The sequence below is a fragment of the Gymnoscopelus braueri genome (genome assembly GCF_963280865.1).
Source record: "Gymnoscopelus braueri genome assembly, chromosome: 7".
Lineage (NCBI taxonomy): Eukaryota > Metazoa > Chordata > Actinopteri > Myctophiformes > Myctophidae > Gymnoscopelus > Gymnoscopelus braueri.
This window is the reverse complement of record NC_137608.1, coordinates 24,283,929-24,300,501: the sequence shown is the minus strand read 5'-3', so window position 1 is coordinate 24,300,501 and position 16,573 is coordinate 24,283,929. Positions and strand designations below refer to the sequence as shown.

General features: G+C 44.9%; 1 protein-coding gene across 2 annotated transcripts in view; it reads right to left on the bottom strand.

Annotated features, from left to right (window-relative positions):
• Positions 1-16,573, bottom strand: part of efna5b (ephrin-A5b) — a 126,776-nt gene that overhangs the window by 11,499 nt on the left and 98,704 nt on the right. For both annotated transcript variants that reach the window (XM_080432839.1, XM_080432838.1), the window contains exon 2: positions 14,280-14,572. In XM_080432839.1, coding sequence (XP_080288965.1) covers positions 14,280-14,572 — 293 coding nt within the window. The remainder of the gene's footprint in view (positions 1-14,279; positions 14,573-16,573) is intronic.

Below are 16,573 nucleotides of genomic sequence, written 5' to 3'. Positions count from 1 at the left end.
AGCATGCTGCAGAGAGGGCCAGCTTATTGTTCTTGTCAGCCCGTAACATCAACACCTGCTATTCTGGTTCCCATCAGAGGGCTCCACAACAGCCTCAGCCATCAATCCTTCTGGCCTGTGGGCGACTATACCCACTCTGAAGGGCACCATGAGCCCTGAAGAGATGGCCTCCGAGAACAGGAGGCGACTTGGGTTACTCCTCCTCCGACCCATGTCCCCCCCTGGCCAGTAATGGCCGGTCCCCTCAGTGCACTGCATTATGCAGCAGCATTAAGGAAAATGGAATGAAGCAGAATCCAATTACAAAAGAACAAACAGGTGGGCTCAGTGCGGCTTAGGAGCGGCATTGTTTCAATCTCGGCCCGAGCCAGGCCACATTCACAAACGTAATGTTATCTGGATAACACGTTTCCTCTGGCCTGCAACAGAAGATCAGACAGCATGTCCCCTACGTGAGGACAGGAACAACGAAAAGCTAAAGTTGACTAAAGAGATGATTGGTTTCGTTTAATTCGTACCTATAAGTATAGGAGCCATAACAACGCCGCTAGATACAGTAGATAGATCCTCTGGGTAGAAGTCAATTGAGCCGGTCTAAGAGGCTTTGCCTGTTATTTTCCATGAGTTTTAGATGAAATCCAGAGGTATCTGCAGGGGCTGTCACGGTCAGTGAACCGTTGCCAGGCTTTTGGCATTCCAACACAACCACAAGGCTTAATGCAATACCACAGATTAGCGAAACAAAATGAGACAATTGGCTTAAAATAATTGTTAAAGACTGAAAGTCACACAGATAACATTCTGCTATGATATGATCATCTATCTGGATGTCTCCACAGGAAAGAAACCATCAGCCAAAATGATGTTTATGCACAGAGCATCTTGGCATGCCACATGTTGTGTCCCGTAACTCCAAACCCCATCTTTCACAACGTATACTGTATGATCCGTTCTTTGGCTTGATTAAAGGAGGCATCACAGTTTGAGTTTAAGCGATGCAATCACTACGCGTCCGTCTTCAATAGAGAGACAGACACAGGTATGCGACCACAAAGTTAACCAAGCCGGACTCAAACCCTAGTCTCCACGGTGGTGGACGTCAGGAATGTCGTGAAAACTACGTTTGAGCTTGTCCTTGACTTCTAGTGTCCCAGTATCACAACCATTGTACAAGCCAACATTGAGGGTATATCGTTGCTGTTGGGCAGAAACCTCCTATCTCCATATTCTTACTGTTTGTGTTTTTTCGTAAATGTATGTCCTGCTTGATCATACTACAGCGTCACACAAAAGCATCAAAAGTAGCAGATCTACAAGCTCGAAACGCGGCGCGAAGCGGCACGTTTTGAGCTTGTTTATCTGCTACTTCTGCTATTTTTGATTTTGAATCCTAAAACGTAACAGTTTTGGACAATATCTAAAACGTCCTCTTTCACATATCAATCAATTCTGAAGCTCATAAAAACAGGTAACTAAGCAAACCGACAAAATATTCTATGTGACAGCAATCCTGCACCGAACAACCTTTTAATTGCTTCTTCTTATTTGTATGCTATCGTCTGCCTTGACATTAATAGTACAACGTTAGCATGCCTCCCCGTCTCCTTTGCTCTCCAGCTGCCTTCAATAACGTCGCTCTTAAGTCTTTGATCCCAGCTCGTTTGTTAGGACGGGACGGGTTAAATCTGAATGCCCTGCAACTCTCTCTGTCCAGCGGATGGCATTCCGAGCTAGCTGTCCCCCATGCCAGCCAAGCCCTCTGGCTCTGTTGTCTTTGATTCACTAGGATTACCTTGCTGCATGCAAACCTAGTTTGAATTTACAAAGTAGAATCCAGGGGGATGGAGGCAAACACGTGTGCAAGCCCGCCCGCAGGCAGCACACACACACACACACACACACACACACACACACACACACACACACACACACACACACACACACACACACACACACACTCACCACAAAATCCCAAAAACCTTTTCCATCAAACTAATGAGATAAATTACATATTAGATACCTTAATTGCATATCTAGATAGCATCCACGAGACAATTATTCCGTACACGTTTAGAGATTACAGCTGGGATTCATTATCATTTGCTCCTTGGCTTTAGGGCATGGACAGCAGTCAACAAAAAGTGAATGCACAACTTTCAGCTGGAGAGACTCCACTGAGGTCTCAACAGAGAGTATAGTGTACATGAACCTTCCACTGAACGAGACCCCCCGTTTCTCTGTCATCAAGATCGTCCGCCCGCAATAATATATACACACATGCTTGAGCATGAACACACATACACTCACACACGCGTACGTACTAACGCGCGCAAGCACACATTTTCGGAGTACAAATGAAAAGTGAATTGTGCAAACATACTGTACAATGCGTGGGTGCAGTCAATTCTCAGCAGAATATTTCTCTATCAAGATTTTTTTGTTTTTAAAAGCTTTTTTTGGAAGATAGAATGAGCTAAAAGACCCACGAGTGCAGAACTGCAGAGCATAAAAAAACATGATTTATACTTAGTTGCGCGCCGGTGTCGCGCACCGAAAATAGAAGATCTTACAAGCTCACGACACGCCGTGACGCGATGCGTCGCGAGCTTGTAGATCTGCAATGTCTGAAACGACACGATGCACAACCAAGTATAAATCAGACTTTATTATTATTATTATTATGTGTGTGTGTTCCAAGGAGATGGAGGAGCCAATCCTGGGAGGAGGACCATTAACCAGATGCTACTACAGCGAGCGCGCAGTGGGAGGGAGGTGAAGCGAGCAGGGAGAGAGGGGAAGGCAGGGGTTGAGAGCAAGCATAGAGGCAGTGGAAGCGACATGAACTCTAACCCCTGCTGATAGCTGGCCTTTTGCACTCTCCTTGCGTCTTTTAACCGTTGCCAAAATAAATGAACCAAATTCACCCCCTCGCGTCTTCTGTGATAGTGTTAACACGCAATGAGAGAGACAGAGAGAGAGAGAGACGGAGAGAATTGTCATGGCAGTACCGCAGTTAGAGACACGGGAGGGATACAGAAAAATGTATCAAAACGGCATTGTAGAAATACTCTGTTACAAGTAAAAGTCCGGAATTAAAAATGTAGAGAGAGAGAGAGAGAGAGAGAGAGAGAGAGAGAGAGAGAGAGAGAGAGATGGGTGGTAGGGATGGGGGTAGCAAGCTGGGTAGACAATCATCTAAAACGTGTTCCTCCCTACTTGTTTCTCATTATTTGGGTATACACATTAAATGACACTATTTTCATTCACAGACCACAATGGCCTGGCACTCTATCGCACACTATTCCTATTGAAAACGACGAGGGGCATTTGAAGACTGAAAATCCACAAATCTGCTGTAATTACTTCATAGTTGCTACTCGATGTATAATTGATTTGGATATTCTATTGCTGAGAGCTACTTCAGCTTTCTTTTAAACCAAGCCCCAGAATACAGAATCACAATACAGAGATATAATTACAGCACGTATGGTATCTGCCACAATAGTAGTCGGAGAGTGGTGTGTGTGTGTGTGTGCGTGTGTGTGTGTGTGTGTGTGCGTGTGTCCGTGTGTGTGTGTGTGCGTGCATGTTCGCATGTGGGTGGTCGTGTTATAGGCGTACTTTTGTTGTTGTTTTCCTCAAAAAACGCTGTACTTTTAAATCAATTAGCAGCCAACGCCTTCAAAGAGGATTTACATGTCGTCCCGTCTGTCTGATCCTGAGTCATAATCAGCCATTGAAGGCAGCTGTTCCATGCATGAATCATTACAGACCAAGAGGAGCCTTGTGTCCTCTCGTCTGTTTGACAACACAGAGCCCGGTCTGTCCTCCTCTTCCCTCTGATCTCCTGACTCTCTTCACGGCTTTAACAGAACCCAGCGACATTCTGCTCTGCTGTGGGCAAGGCGATGATGACTTTATTGGTGGTAGAACTGCAAGCAAGTTGATTAGAGCCTGCTCTCCCTCGCCCCGGCTCTCACAAGGCTGTCAACAAGTCTCCCATTACGTACCTCATGCCTTTGATTAAGCAAAGAAAGTGGCCAAACGAGCTGGCTCCCTGAGCCAACTGTTTTGGGTTTATTTTTACATGTGTTTGTGTGTAATAATGTGCGTGTTTGTGTGCGATCCTCAGAACCCCGGAGGAGGCTCATCATCAAGGCTGGGGCCATTGGCAGCTTTTATTTTCTAGGTCTAGGAGTTCTGGAATCCCTGAGACCCCCCTTGGGAGCAGGTTCAGTTGGGTCGCCCGTCATCTTCAAACGGCGCCTCGGCGTTATGTGCATCTGTACGTCAGCGTGGATGTACTGTACTTGTACCGCCCGCATGTACTGTATGATGTGTGTGTGTGTGTGTATAAATGGCAGCAACTTGAGGCCAGTAGCTACACAGTGAATGACACGCAGGGATGAGCTGAGCGGGCGCGTACTGACCCAGAATTCCAGGAGGGGCGGAGATGAAAGGGGAAATGAGGTATGATGGAGAATCCAGAGGCAAGGGAGATGGAGAAACATGTATCCATCCATCAGGATTATGATCATGCATTTAAGAATGTGCCTGCATATGTATGAATATACTATACGAGTGTGTGCGTGCGCTCGCACTATCGTCTATAGTGTACGAATATGGCTTTCTGTCACGCTCGCTCCACGTTGTTGGATTGTTCCTGCGTGGCAATGACAGGCCTGATTATTCATGTGAATGGATGGTAGGGGCAAGTTATGACGGTGTCTGTGTGCAGGTTTCCTTACTGACACTACAAATGGAAACCGCATTGGCTGTTTGTCATTATTAGCAACTCCTCCCCATGCCCCCAAACAACATACACACAGACACTGTTCCCCTGCCTCTATTTTATTTGTCGCTTAATGTTGTTTCTCCTGCTGCTGATGCTGCTGCCAGCCTCGCCACCTCTCCTCTAAGAGGTGCTCGGAGCGGTGGCTCGGCGCCGCGCCACAGATTTATGACCATTCCGAAGCCCAGGATGTGTATGGGCTGTATTCTGAGTTTACTAGAGCTTTTATGCCTGTGGTAGCGCAATAAGCCCCAGGTATGAGGAAAGGCCTTATAAGACCTTTTGAGACCTTGTCTGGGGGGCGGGGGGGGTCTGGGGAATGGAGCCTTATGAATATCAAGAGATTTCCTTGGGTGATGGCTTATAACTTATGACCAATTTAAACCTGGTGTTGCATTTTAAAGGCTGGCCATGGGAGTCACGCGGCGAGTGACTGATGTCCCATCAAAGATATTTCACTTTGATGAATGGAGCGTGTGTGGGGAGCGTGTCCCCGCCGGTCTGGGTCTGGTCGGTTCTGTATTGGCAAGGGACGCTCTCCCCGTGTCTCTCTTCCAGTGACAAAGCCGTGGTGGAGCACCAAGGAAATCATATCCTTCAGGAGTGGGAGTCAAAGCGATGATTGATTGCATTTTCTGTGAGTGGCAATAGAACGCGCAGGTTAACAAGACAGTACGAGAGAAACATCTCCGAATTCGCCAGTCTTCCGCTGCATGATGATTCCGAATGCTATTCCTATTCGCCGCACGCACACACGCGCGCACACAGTCACACACACACACACACACCTTCGCTTTCCTCCACTCATCTCTTGCAGCCCGCCACCACTGATATTGGATTTCCACCCTGGCTTCAAATCGTACTCGTACACCTATTCTCTCCACATTAGAAAAAAAGCTGCTGCCATCAGCGCTCCGTGATCAGAGTTTCACTTAAGCTGCGAATGTGCCGTGAACTTTGAACTTTGGTGAAATGCTCCCTTTCTGTCCGTCTTTATCCAGTCTTTAGCGGTGTCTGTCAAGGCAGTGGACACTTCTCGTCCATAACTCACTCGCCGCTAATGCCGCTTTCTGCTGAATTGCTTGCAGATGTACCCCAGCATTAAATTGCTTCCTGCATCTTCCCGGAGGCGGTAAATTTTGCATCTTTTATTGTAGCTCAGTAAGCTCTCAGTACTTGGCCTCTCCCTCTCTCTCTCTCTCTCTCTCTCTCTCTGTTTGTCTCATCTGAAACAAAAATGACCTGTAGAGCAAAAAAAAAAGCCCTCTGGATGTCTGGATGCAGCCCAGAAAGGGATCATGCATGCTGCAGCTTTCCTCCATGTACAATATTCACCTGCGTCACACGGCGAGCTGCGGCTGACAGCGCCACAGAGATGAAGAATTATGACCGCAATTTGAGGTGAATTCCGCGCGTCCTGCTATAGCGTTGATTAACCCATTAAGACCGGGAACGTATCTGTCATTTTTCTTTCTTTGGGCTATTCAAAAATAGCAGATCTACAAGCTCATAGCGTGGCACTCTGAGCTTGTAGATCTGCTATTTTTTTCTTTCTTTAAAAAAAAAAATGTGTTCTTTGAATAATCTTTGAATATATGTTACATTTTTAACTCAAATCGTTGCTTCTGGGGGTCCCTGGAACAAAATATTTTCAGGTGGGGGTCGGCAGACAAATACATATCATTTTGGGGGTCCTTGACATGAAAAAGTTTAAGAACCACTGATAAATAGCAACATATGTTTAAAAAAAAAAAAACTTTAGAAGACATTTGTAGAATCCGCAGAAGCAATAAGATTCGAGTTACAAATGTTTGCTTTAAAAAATATATATATACCTATATTCAAAGATTTGCATGAATTTTCAAGATTTTTCAAAAATAGCAGATCTACAAGCTCGTAGCGCGGCACTCGGTGCCGCGCTAAGATAGCCTGACACTCAGCCTGAATTTTCATTTCATTTCACTCCATTATTCAGTCTGAAAGCCCTCTAAATGCAGCCGATTTTTGAGATGGGGGCGTGGCCAAAGTTTTTTTTTCAAAGACTCTTTGGCGATTGGTTCATACTGGATTATCCCGATCCCGATTCGTCGTACAGATTTTCAACCGAGAAACACCCGCCTTCGACACAGTCACCAGACCCTGAATGCGAGGCAAACGATTCAGGGGGTGGAGCCAGGCTAGCGCTATGAGCTTGTATATCTGCTATTTTTGAATAGCCAAAGGACTCTAAAAATGACTATGCGTTCCCGGTCTTAAAGGCTTAAGCTGTTTCTGTTGTTGAAGCAGATGACAGCAGAGCACTGTCTCCGCTCTCTAATTTGATCAGAGATGCAACAAATCAGCCCTCGACCCGCATCGAACTCGGGAAGGGTGAAAAACACCATTAGCCGGCGTTTTCTCCGCCGGAATATAATTTGACATCCTAATTCTCGTCTACAACACAGGCAGCAAATCAATCACGACGCCCGTGGCACATTCTTCCATCCCTCGTTTTTTCCCCTCAGGTCATTCGGTAAGTTATGAGATGTAGGGGCGATTAATTCTCTCATCCTCCTATATATCTGCAGGGCTCTCCGCTTTTCACTGTTCTGTATTTAGTGCAAAAAAATAAATTGGGAGACTGTTGTCAGTTAGATAAGATTATAAATGATTTCAACAGGAATGCTGTATTTCTACCACAAATCAAAAAACGGGGTAAAGGATTCCTGCCTTCCATCATAACCAGTGGTGTAAAGTAACTAAGTACATGCACTCAAGTACTGTACTTACAATTACAATTTTGAGGTATTTTTTTTTACTTTATTGGAGTATTTCTAATTTTCAGTACTTTTACTTCTACTCCACGTATCTCAGGGGCAAATATTGTACTTTTACTCCACTTTGCAATCATCAATTATTACATTATAAAACATACATTAACCACTTTAGCCCTATTTTATACCTAGGCTATTTGAAAATAGCAGATCTACAAGCTCACAACGCGTCGCATCGCGACGCGTTGTGAGCTTGTAGACTTGTGTAACTTGTGTTACTTTAAGTACATTTTGATACCAATACTTTTGTGCTTTTACTCAAGTACATTTAGAATTCCGGACTTTTACTCGTAACAGAGTATTTCTAAATCGCGGTATCGATACTTTTACTTAAGTAAAATATCTGAGTACTTTTTCCCACCACTGACCATAAATGTCCCATCCCCCTCAGTGCGTCATTCCCTTTGGAGTAAATATTGCCAACCTCTTTCCCCACGTGCTCATGGGCAGTGACCTCTGGGCTCAGGACAGTTGATGATTCAGTCTGATGCAAGGTGTGCAGTGAGGCCTGCAGCAGGGGGTAATGGTGCATATAGTCCAGCCCTGTTAGCCGCTGTATGCTAACAGCGGCATCAGCAAGTGTAGACAAACAGGCTAACATAGGTCAAGTGTGACCTCTGTTTCTGAATGGCTGATATCAGTGCTGCAGAAGCATCTGTGCGCGAGTACAAATGCAGCGTCTATCGACCGTACGTGACGCACCGTCTGCAGTGTTTGTGGAATCCTCTTTGAAAGGCTGCAATATTTTTTTTGTTGAGAAAAACAACAACATAACAAAAGGCTAACACGACAACAGACGTGTGTACAGACACATGTACACGTATGTGCCCACGCACACGCACACGCACACACGCACATAAACACATAAACACACACCACTTTCCTACTCCAATTGAGTGCTGTAATTAAATGTACATAGTATGTATTTCTGATTCCCAGGCGACGATAAGAAATCAGTTACTTCTTACTGTTAATAAATTAGTCATTTGTTTCTGATTGTGTATAATTCTTCCATTACACTGGCCTCAAGTGTATAATTTTTTTTATGCTAAAAGTTTATAACATACAGATATACTGTACATTTGTTCTGCTGCAGTACCCACTGTTGGCTACAAGTAAGCTTCTAAAATGCATCCTTTACACAACTAGAAAAAAGGGCAATACCGCAAGAACCATTAGAATATAGTACACAAACAAAAGAGTGATATTTCATTGCCCTTTGTTTAAAGTGACTAGCTTTACGATGAGGTCAAAGAAAGCAAAGTGGTAATTTGGCTGCTGTTCTCCTCCCTGTCTAGATGTACATAGACGGCAAGGAATAGCAATGCAATCTCATAACGGATTATGAATAAGTGAGCTTAAGAAATGTCATACATTACCCGTGCCAAAAACTACCTTTTGTTCAGTTTATGACACAGTGGAGACCACCTCTTTAAATGTGTCAACGACACGATGACACTGCGTTCTGCACGAGGAGGGACATACTGTAGCAAAAGGTCAATCTGGACATCCATGTCGGCAACAAGGAAGTGGATTGTATGTTGACAGCCTCAAATCTCTTGAGAAACTGACCTGGAGCAGATAAACCATTGCATTGTGTAAACTGGGCAGGAGTGGAAGGCCATAGTTGTTCTGTTACAACTGACGAGTGAGCAATGTGAGAATCCCCAGAAGCAGTAAGATTCGAGTTACAAATGTTTGCTTTAAAAATATATATATATTTAAAGATTTTTGCGAATTTTCACGATTTTCCAAAAATAGCAGATCTACAAGCTCATAGCGCGGCACTCGGTGCCGCGCTATGAGCTTGTATATCTGCTATTTTTGAATAGCCAAAGTGAGTGATGTGCATGATGCTGCACAGTGAAATGCTCAGTGTTCATTTATCCATTTATAACTCAAAGAGAGTACAAATGTAACCAAATGGACCCTTACTGGTCCATTTGGTTACATTTGAACACTCTCAGTTACAGTAAATGGATTGTCTGTCTGTGTCCCTTTTATGACTTCAAAACAAGCAGCACTACAGCAAGAGGCTCTGTATTTCTGTGAAACCTAGACCTGCATGGTCAAAGATGATTTACCTTGACCATGCATCACATTATAAAGACAGCTAGTGTTTCTACCCGCAGGCTGTCTAGTACTTCTATCAAAATGGTTGGTTGGTACCACATGCTCACTGGATCTTAACAAATCTCAACTTATTATATTATATTATATTGACGGTATAATAGACTGGACTTTTGTGGGTAGTCGACCTTGCACTGTTGTTAGGGGAGTGTCTAAAGCATTATTGCTATGTTGGTCTGTGAAAATAGAATTAATAAACATGCTGGATAATATTGATTTAAATTTTCGCAATTACCCAAACAGTCAAAGGTCATTTGTATTTGCTACCAACTAGGCCTGGCTTTGTGGCAGACATCAGATTAGAGTGGGTAGCCAGTATTGGCATTCAATTTAGCTCTTTTAAAGAGAGAAAGCTGAGCCAATTTTACTAAATTCCAGTTTTCATGACCTCAATATTCATTTTAATTAAAAAAAAATACAGAACAGCCAAATGCAATCGTGTGAAAATAACTACAACCAGCTACATGCTATTGCCAAAAATAACAACTAATTGTGCCTAGATGAATAAGGTGGTGGAAGAGGATGAGAAGAAAAGGCTGATGATGTGTGGGATGGTGAAGAGGAGTAGGAAGATGATCACAATAAGGAGGATGATGAAGAAGAAGAGGAGTAGGAAGATGATGACAATAAAGAGGATGTTGAAGAATCGGAAGATGACAATAACAACAACAACTGTTGCTGCTGATGATACTGCTAATTTATCCTTGTTGAGAGCTTGTAGATCGGCTATTTTGTTGCAGGAGACCGCCGTACGACTAAGAATAAATCAGACGTAATACTGGTGTGCTGAGCAGGCATCGTCTCAAGTGCTATCAACCCTCTCTCTCTCTCTCTCTCTCTCTCTCACTCTCTCTCTCTCTCTCTCTCTCTCTCTCTCTGTCTCTCGCTCTCCATCCCTTTCTTTCATACATATATATACACTCCATCTTGCTCAGCTCCCCTTTCTGTCCACTAAAGAGACTGTCCAATCCATCAGCGGCCATTTCCCTGGCGTCCGCTGGATGTTCAATCTGGACACAATGACGGAGGGAAATCACATATGTCAGATGACTTCATGGTGGATGACTTTAATATCCGCCGCGTTGGCCAGAGAGAGGCTACACGCTGGAATCACTCAATGGCCAATGAAGCCGCGGGCCACTAAACCAATATGGCGTGCTACGGCAGAATGGATGCGTTCCACGGAAGCGATGTCGGTCGCGGTGTAATTTAATCCAGCCCTAAGGACAGGCATCTCTCAACAGAAATGAGAGTTGGAAAAAAATATAGAAATTCTGGAAATGGGGGTCTTGAGGGAGTGGATGAATCGTGTAACCCTTCCCTAACCCCCATCTAACGCCCACCTTTCGAGGTGGGCGTTAGATGGGGGACATTTTTCCCTTATCTCGTTTAACTTGAGCCACCGATGCAAATAGGCTGTAAGAGCAAAAGAGAAATGTGCTTACTTTGTTTTCACCAGACGAATGACCAAACAAAAAAAAAACACCTGCATGAAGAAATAGATTTCAAGCTTGTCTGTTTCAATGCACAAGCTTGAGAGAGAAACTGGCTCAATCACTGCAGAAACAACTCTAGAGAGAGGCTCTTTGACTTTATAGTGTAACAGAGCAAAGAAGGAAAAAGAGAGAGGGAGAGAAACAGGTGAAATGAATAAAAAAGGAGCGAAATCCCCGGTCGGCTGTCAGACTTAACTGCTTCATAAAAAGGTGCCAATTCAGAAAACAGACTTGTACCTCCCTCCCTCCATACCTCCTTACACACAGAGAGGAAGAGGCAGAGACAGCGCCATACATTAACACCACCGGCCGGCCGTATCTCACAGATAAACAGATACAGGCACAGTACAGTACATCCACCAGAGTTTAAGAGGAGAGTGTAAACCGTCAAAACTGATGCTATCTCTCTGAAGATGAATTCGCGGGGAGTTTTTGCTGCACAGCACACCGTAGAATCCTCAGAGTTAATTTATCCACTTGTAACTCTTGAGACAAATGTAACTAAATCAAACGGGGCCCTTGTATTTGGTTACATAAAACACTATCGGCCAATCTGACTTGACCGATTTAACTAGTACATCTGCAGTGGTTGGAGGTGGACCCCTTGCTATTCTATAAAGAAATGTAGACCCTTTTTTGGGTAGGAACACTAGTGGTTGACAAGTGGCATTGCCTGAAGCTCAAAGCGCAATATCTTCCATGCCCAAGCAGTAGAAACTTGTCTCCTGCACTGGAGACCTTAGTACGAATTCGGGGAAGGTCATGAATCTTAGGGATAGCAGCTTTAACAAGCAAGTAGTGGTAGTAGTAGTAGTAGTAGTAGTACTACAGTAATAGTAGTACAACAACAACATACAGTTTGTGCAGACACAACTAAACACTAGCTTCAGCTGGTGATATATTGCAGGGCAATGCGACTTGTATGACACTGTTTTATACCACAAACAATATGCCAGAGCTCCCATTCCGGGGCGGCAACAGTGCATCAGTGTGACAAATGTGTTTCAAGCGAGCGTTCGATGTGATTGTCTCTGGCGACAGCAGCTCGTCCGCATCCCTAAGGTGCACGCAGGCCGCGGTGGGAGGACCAAAACTCCACTCCATTCCACTCTGTCACCCAGCTTTTGATCGAAGCTAATTTCCCACGGGCCGCGGCTTCGGATGAACCCCTGTCACAAGCCGGAGGAGCGGGGCGACTTAGTGTCTTCTCTGGGACAACCTGATATAAGAGGACATCATAATGCAGAGAGGAAGACCAGTTTTTTTTATGAAAGATAGAGCCGTATTCAGCAGCGGAAAGTGTCTGGTTTCGAAATCCCCCCGTGGATTCTGAAACCCTTTCTTAAGGGGAAGGAGGAGCGTTCCCGGGAGCGATGATGTGCGTTGCACAGACTGAGGAGCCTGGCTGACAGCGTCACGTGGGACCGTCTGCAACAATCTCGTAGAAAGTCTCCTGTAGATGTGTGTGTGTCGTGTGTGTGTGTACTGCTACTGTTAATTTTTCAGTTATGGTGGTTTACTCTAAATGCAGCACACCTGTCGAGATAAAATTAGTGTGAATTTCTCACTGTCGATAATGTGCTCACACTCTTGCAGGTCCTTTTTAAAAGTTTGTTACGCCGCTCGATGCCCGTTGGGAACGATGCCTTTTGGGAACGCATGCCCCCCTCCAGTTATTCAATAACGGCTTAGACCTGTTATACCTGTTGTCAGAGTACAAGTATAGTTAGCAGAGCCTTATATTAGAGAGTTCCGCCACTGAGGGGGCAGAAACAGCGTCGGTCACGTGGTTCATGCAAACTGGAAATAGTTACAAACGCCCATAGACTCCAATGCATTCCGGAAACTTCCGGTTTAGGGCTTTGTCACTATTCGCCAATAGAAGGCTATGTAGAAGACCTGGCCCAAAGAAGTGGACGGAGGTGACATAACTCTCCTTGAATGGCGCTGGTAGTTAGTAGTTAGTATCCATTACAGTATTATTACTGAGACCAGTCTATGACATCAGTACTACAGTGTGATGACAAATTGACGACATCAGGGATCTCCATATATGGGCATAAAAGGGACTCGGACAAACACGTCAAATCAAAGCCATTTGGTGTAGATGGAAAACCCTGGCCAACTAAGTATAAGGGCTTACTTAAGTGGTTAATTTATACATTTGTAAATCCAAGATTGTACAAATGCAACCGAATGGGCCCTTACAGGTCCATTTGGTTACATTTGGTCACTCTCATTTTACAGCGCAAAAATACAGACAGTGCAGAGGATTGATATGGACGTTACCCAACCAAGGCCTCTCAGAAAAGTCGATACGTCCACTTAAGAATTTGTGAGGGATGCAGTGTTATGTTGGTTTGACTTGATTTGCTCGGGGAAAAAACAGATCAATCTGGTCTCCTTGTCTTTCAGCGTGTGTACATCTGATCGTCAAGAGGTTGCTCAGAGGCCACGTTATTAAATTTGAAACACTAAAAAAACATCTGACTCCCGCCCCTCCCACCCACCATCAATCCTTAGAGATGATCTAAACTCTGAAAGTGCAGGAGAGGATCCATTTAGTCTAATCACTATAGGCTGCTCTTCAGTCAAAGAATACAAACATATTCGTTCAGGAGATATGACCACGAGGGTTTCCGTATAATTCCTCGAAACACAAGCTGATCAATATGGTTTCCCATGCCTTCCTTATGGGACCCACTGTGAGAGCCCTGGGGCTAGTTGGGGTTGGGGTTCTTGCACTCTGCGTTGTAGCCAGGGTTGCCAGATCTGCTTATTATAATTTCCCCGCAAGATTTTATTTGAAAATAGCCGATCTACAAGCTCACAACGCGTCGCATCGCGACGCGTTGTGAGCTTGTAGATCGGCTATTTTCAAATAGCTGATGTATATGTTAAAGTGCTCATGTGGCCCATAGTCACTTCTTTTGGGCTGGTTTTCCTAGACCTGGTTGCTTGTTTCTCTCACAGAATCTGGCAACACTGGTTGTAGCGTGCCACTGACCTACAGGGCACTGTGGAGGAAGGTTTTTTTTTTGCACTCACATATGTAGTAATACTCTCTGCCCGGTCTGAACTCGAAGCCCAGGGAGAACGGCGTGAAGAGCTGGAACTTCTCGGAGAACTTGAGCGGCCCGTTGGGGGAGTGCGGCCGATTGCACTCCCAGCGCTTGAAGCCCTTGGCGGTGTGGTCGCACGTGCTGTAGCCGTCGTAGTTGACCATGTAGAGGACGTAGCGCTCCGTCCGCTCCTCGGGGACCGAGTCCTCGTAGTGGGGGCAGTAGACGTCCAGGTAGTCGTTAATGCACACGTCGATGTGGTAGTCGCTGCGGTGGAACCTGGTTGGAGAAGAGGAGAGAGAGAGAGAGAGGAAAGATAAACTTTTTGATATATGATGCACTTTTGTTTTATTTAAAGGACTTTGCGGCCAATATTTATGTCAAGTCCGGTGTGAAAGGTTCAAACTTTTTTCTTTTCCGCAAAAAATCCCCCCCCCCTGCCATCAGTTTGTGATGTACGCTCCAAAGCTGGAACATAACACAGAACTTCTCCATCGCGATACGGACCTGCCGGCATGATTCACGGCGACACTTCAAAAGCAGCTAAGTGGCCGTTACTTTGGGATGGAACATCTCCTGGCCGTAGCGCAGCGCGCTTCACGCAAGAGTCAACTTGACTTAATGAGCCTCCTACCACTCCTTCTGTCTGCCGCTCACATCAACAAGACCCGGGGCTACTTAAACAACTTGGACCATAAAACTCCGATGCACAGAACACTCAGAACGTCAATGCGATGGACGTAAACACATCGCACATCGAGCTGTGTTTGGCTGCAGGACATGAGCCGCAGGTTTGAGCTCTCAACATTCCTCCGACGTCTTGCGGAAATTTACAGGCACCCAACTTCTGGCTCCGATAAATGCGTGGGGTTAGTTCGTCTATAAATCCATTGCATGCAGTACAACACCTTTGCACTCTGATAGATGGGCTAAAGAGGTTCTCCAAAAAACTGTTTTATTTCTTTTCATATAAAAACTTGATATATATTTTTTCCAAAGGCATTGCCTAAAAAAACAATCAAATGCAAAGTGCAAATGATAAGGGAGCTATGAGATAGTTGACAACAGTAAAAGTCAAATTGTAGGGAAAATTCAAGGAATGGATGCCTCTGAGGGCTGTGCTGAGAGCCATGTTTACAACTGCAATGAACCAGAAAAGACCACACAGGGTCAGAGGACATATACACAGACCACACACACACACACACACACACACACACACACACACACACACACACACACACACACACACACACACACACACACACACACACACACACACACACACACACACACACACACACACACACACACACACACACACACACACACTTTCATTTTTCTATTCTGTTGGTTATGAAAACTGTGGCTCTCTATCTTGCAGCATTTTTACACCTTCCGCGAATGTTCTTGTAATTAACGGGTGTGTGCATGTTGTGTAGTGGGTGTGTGTGTGTGCACGTTGTGTTGTGAATTGCTGGGTGAATTTAGTGCCAAGCTAACCCTGGGGTCAAACAGGACAACGTTTACAGAGCAAACATTCCACACCTGTAAACACTCACTGAGGAGGATGCCTTCAATTTAGCTCACACTTGAAGCACTCTGTCAGTGCCCTTTGGGGAACAATGTCAACCACACTCACGTATGTACACAGGTGCATGCACGCACGCACACACACACCTAGACACCTAGACACTTGAACACACACACGCACACACACACAAACACCCCAACGCACCTGCTGCAACTGACTCATTGTACCCAGAATCCAGGAAGAGCTTGTTTATAATTGGGAACTCAGTCTTGGTCCTGTAAGAGCACAACCTGACAAGAGTCCTGACAAAACTTTTAATTGAAAACTGCCAGCGCAGGCTGTGAGAAGGGAATAAATGCACCCCCCCCCCCCTAACACTCAGGGGGCGCGGGGGGACCGGCGTATACTGTAGCTAGCTAAAGCAATTTTTATCCCGGGGACCGCGGATACCCATGGATCAACGGATCAAAGAGCACGCTATGCACCCGCAACGTTGTGATGTCTTTCTCCCATCTTTTATGTCACCCTCAACCGGAAAAAATCCAATAAAGCAGAAACATCTGAGGGATAATCTTTTTTTAAAAAGGCAACAATTCATTTTTCCTCAGATGTGGAGAGGAAATGACAACACATTGTATGGAAGTTATGATGTCTAATCCTTAATTTATAGTCCGTCGTGCAACCATGTCACGCCCTTAAAATAGCTCTAAGCGACGCGTTGTGTTAGCTTGTGGAAAGCAATTTTT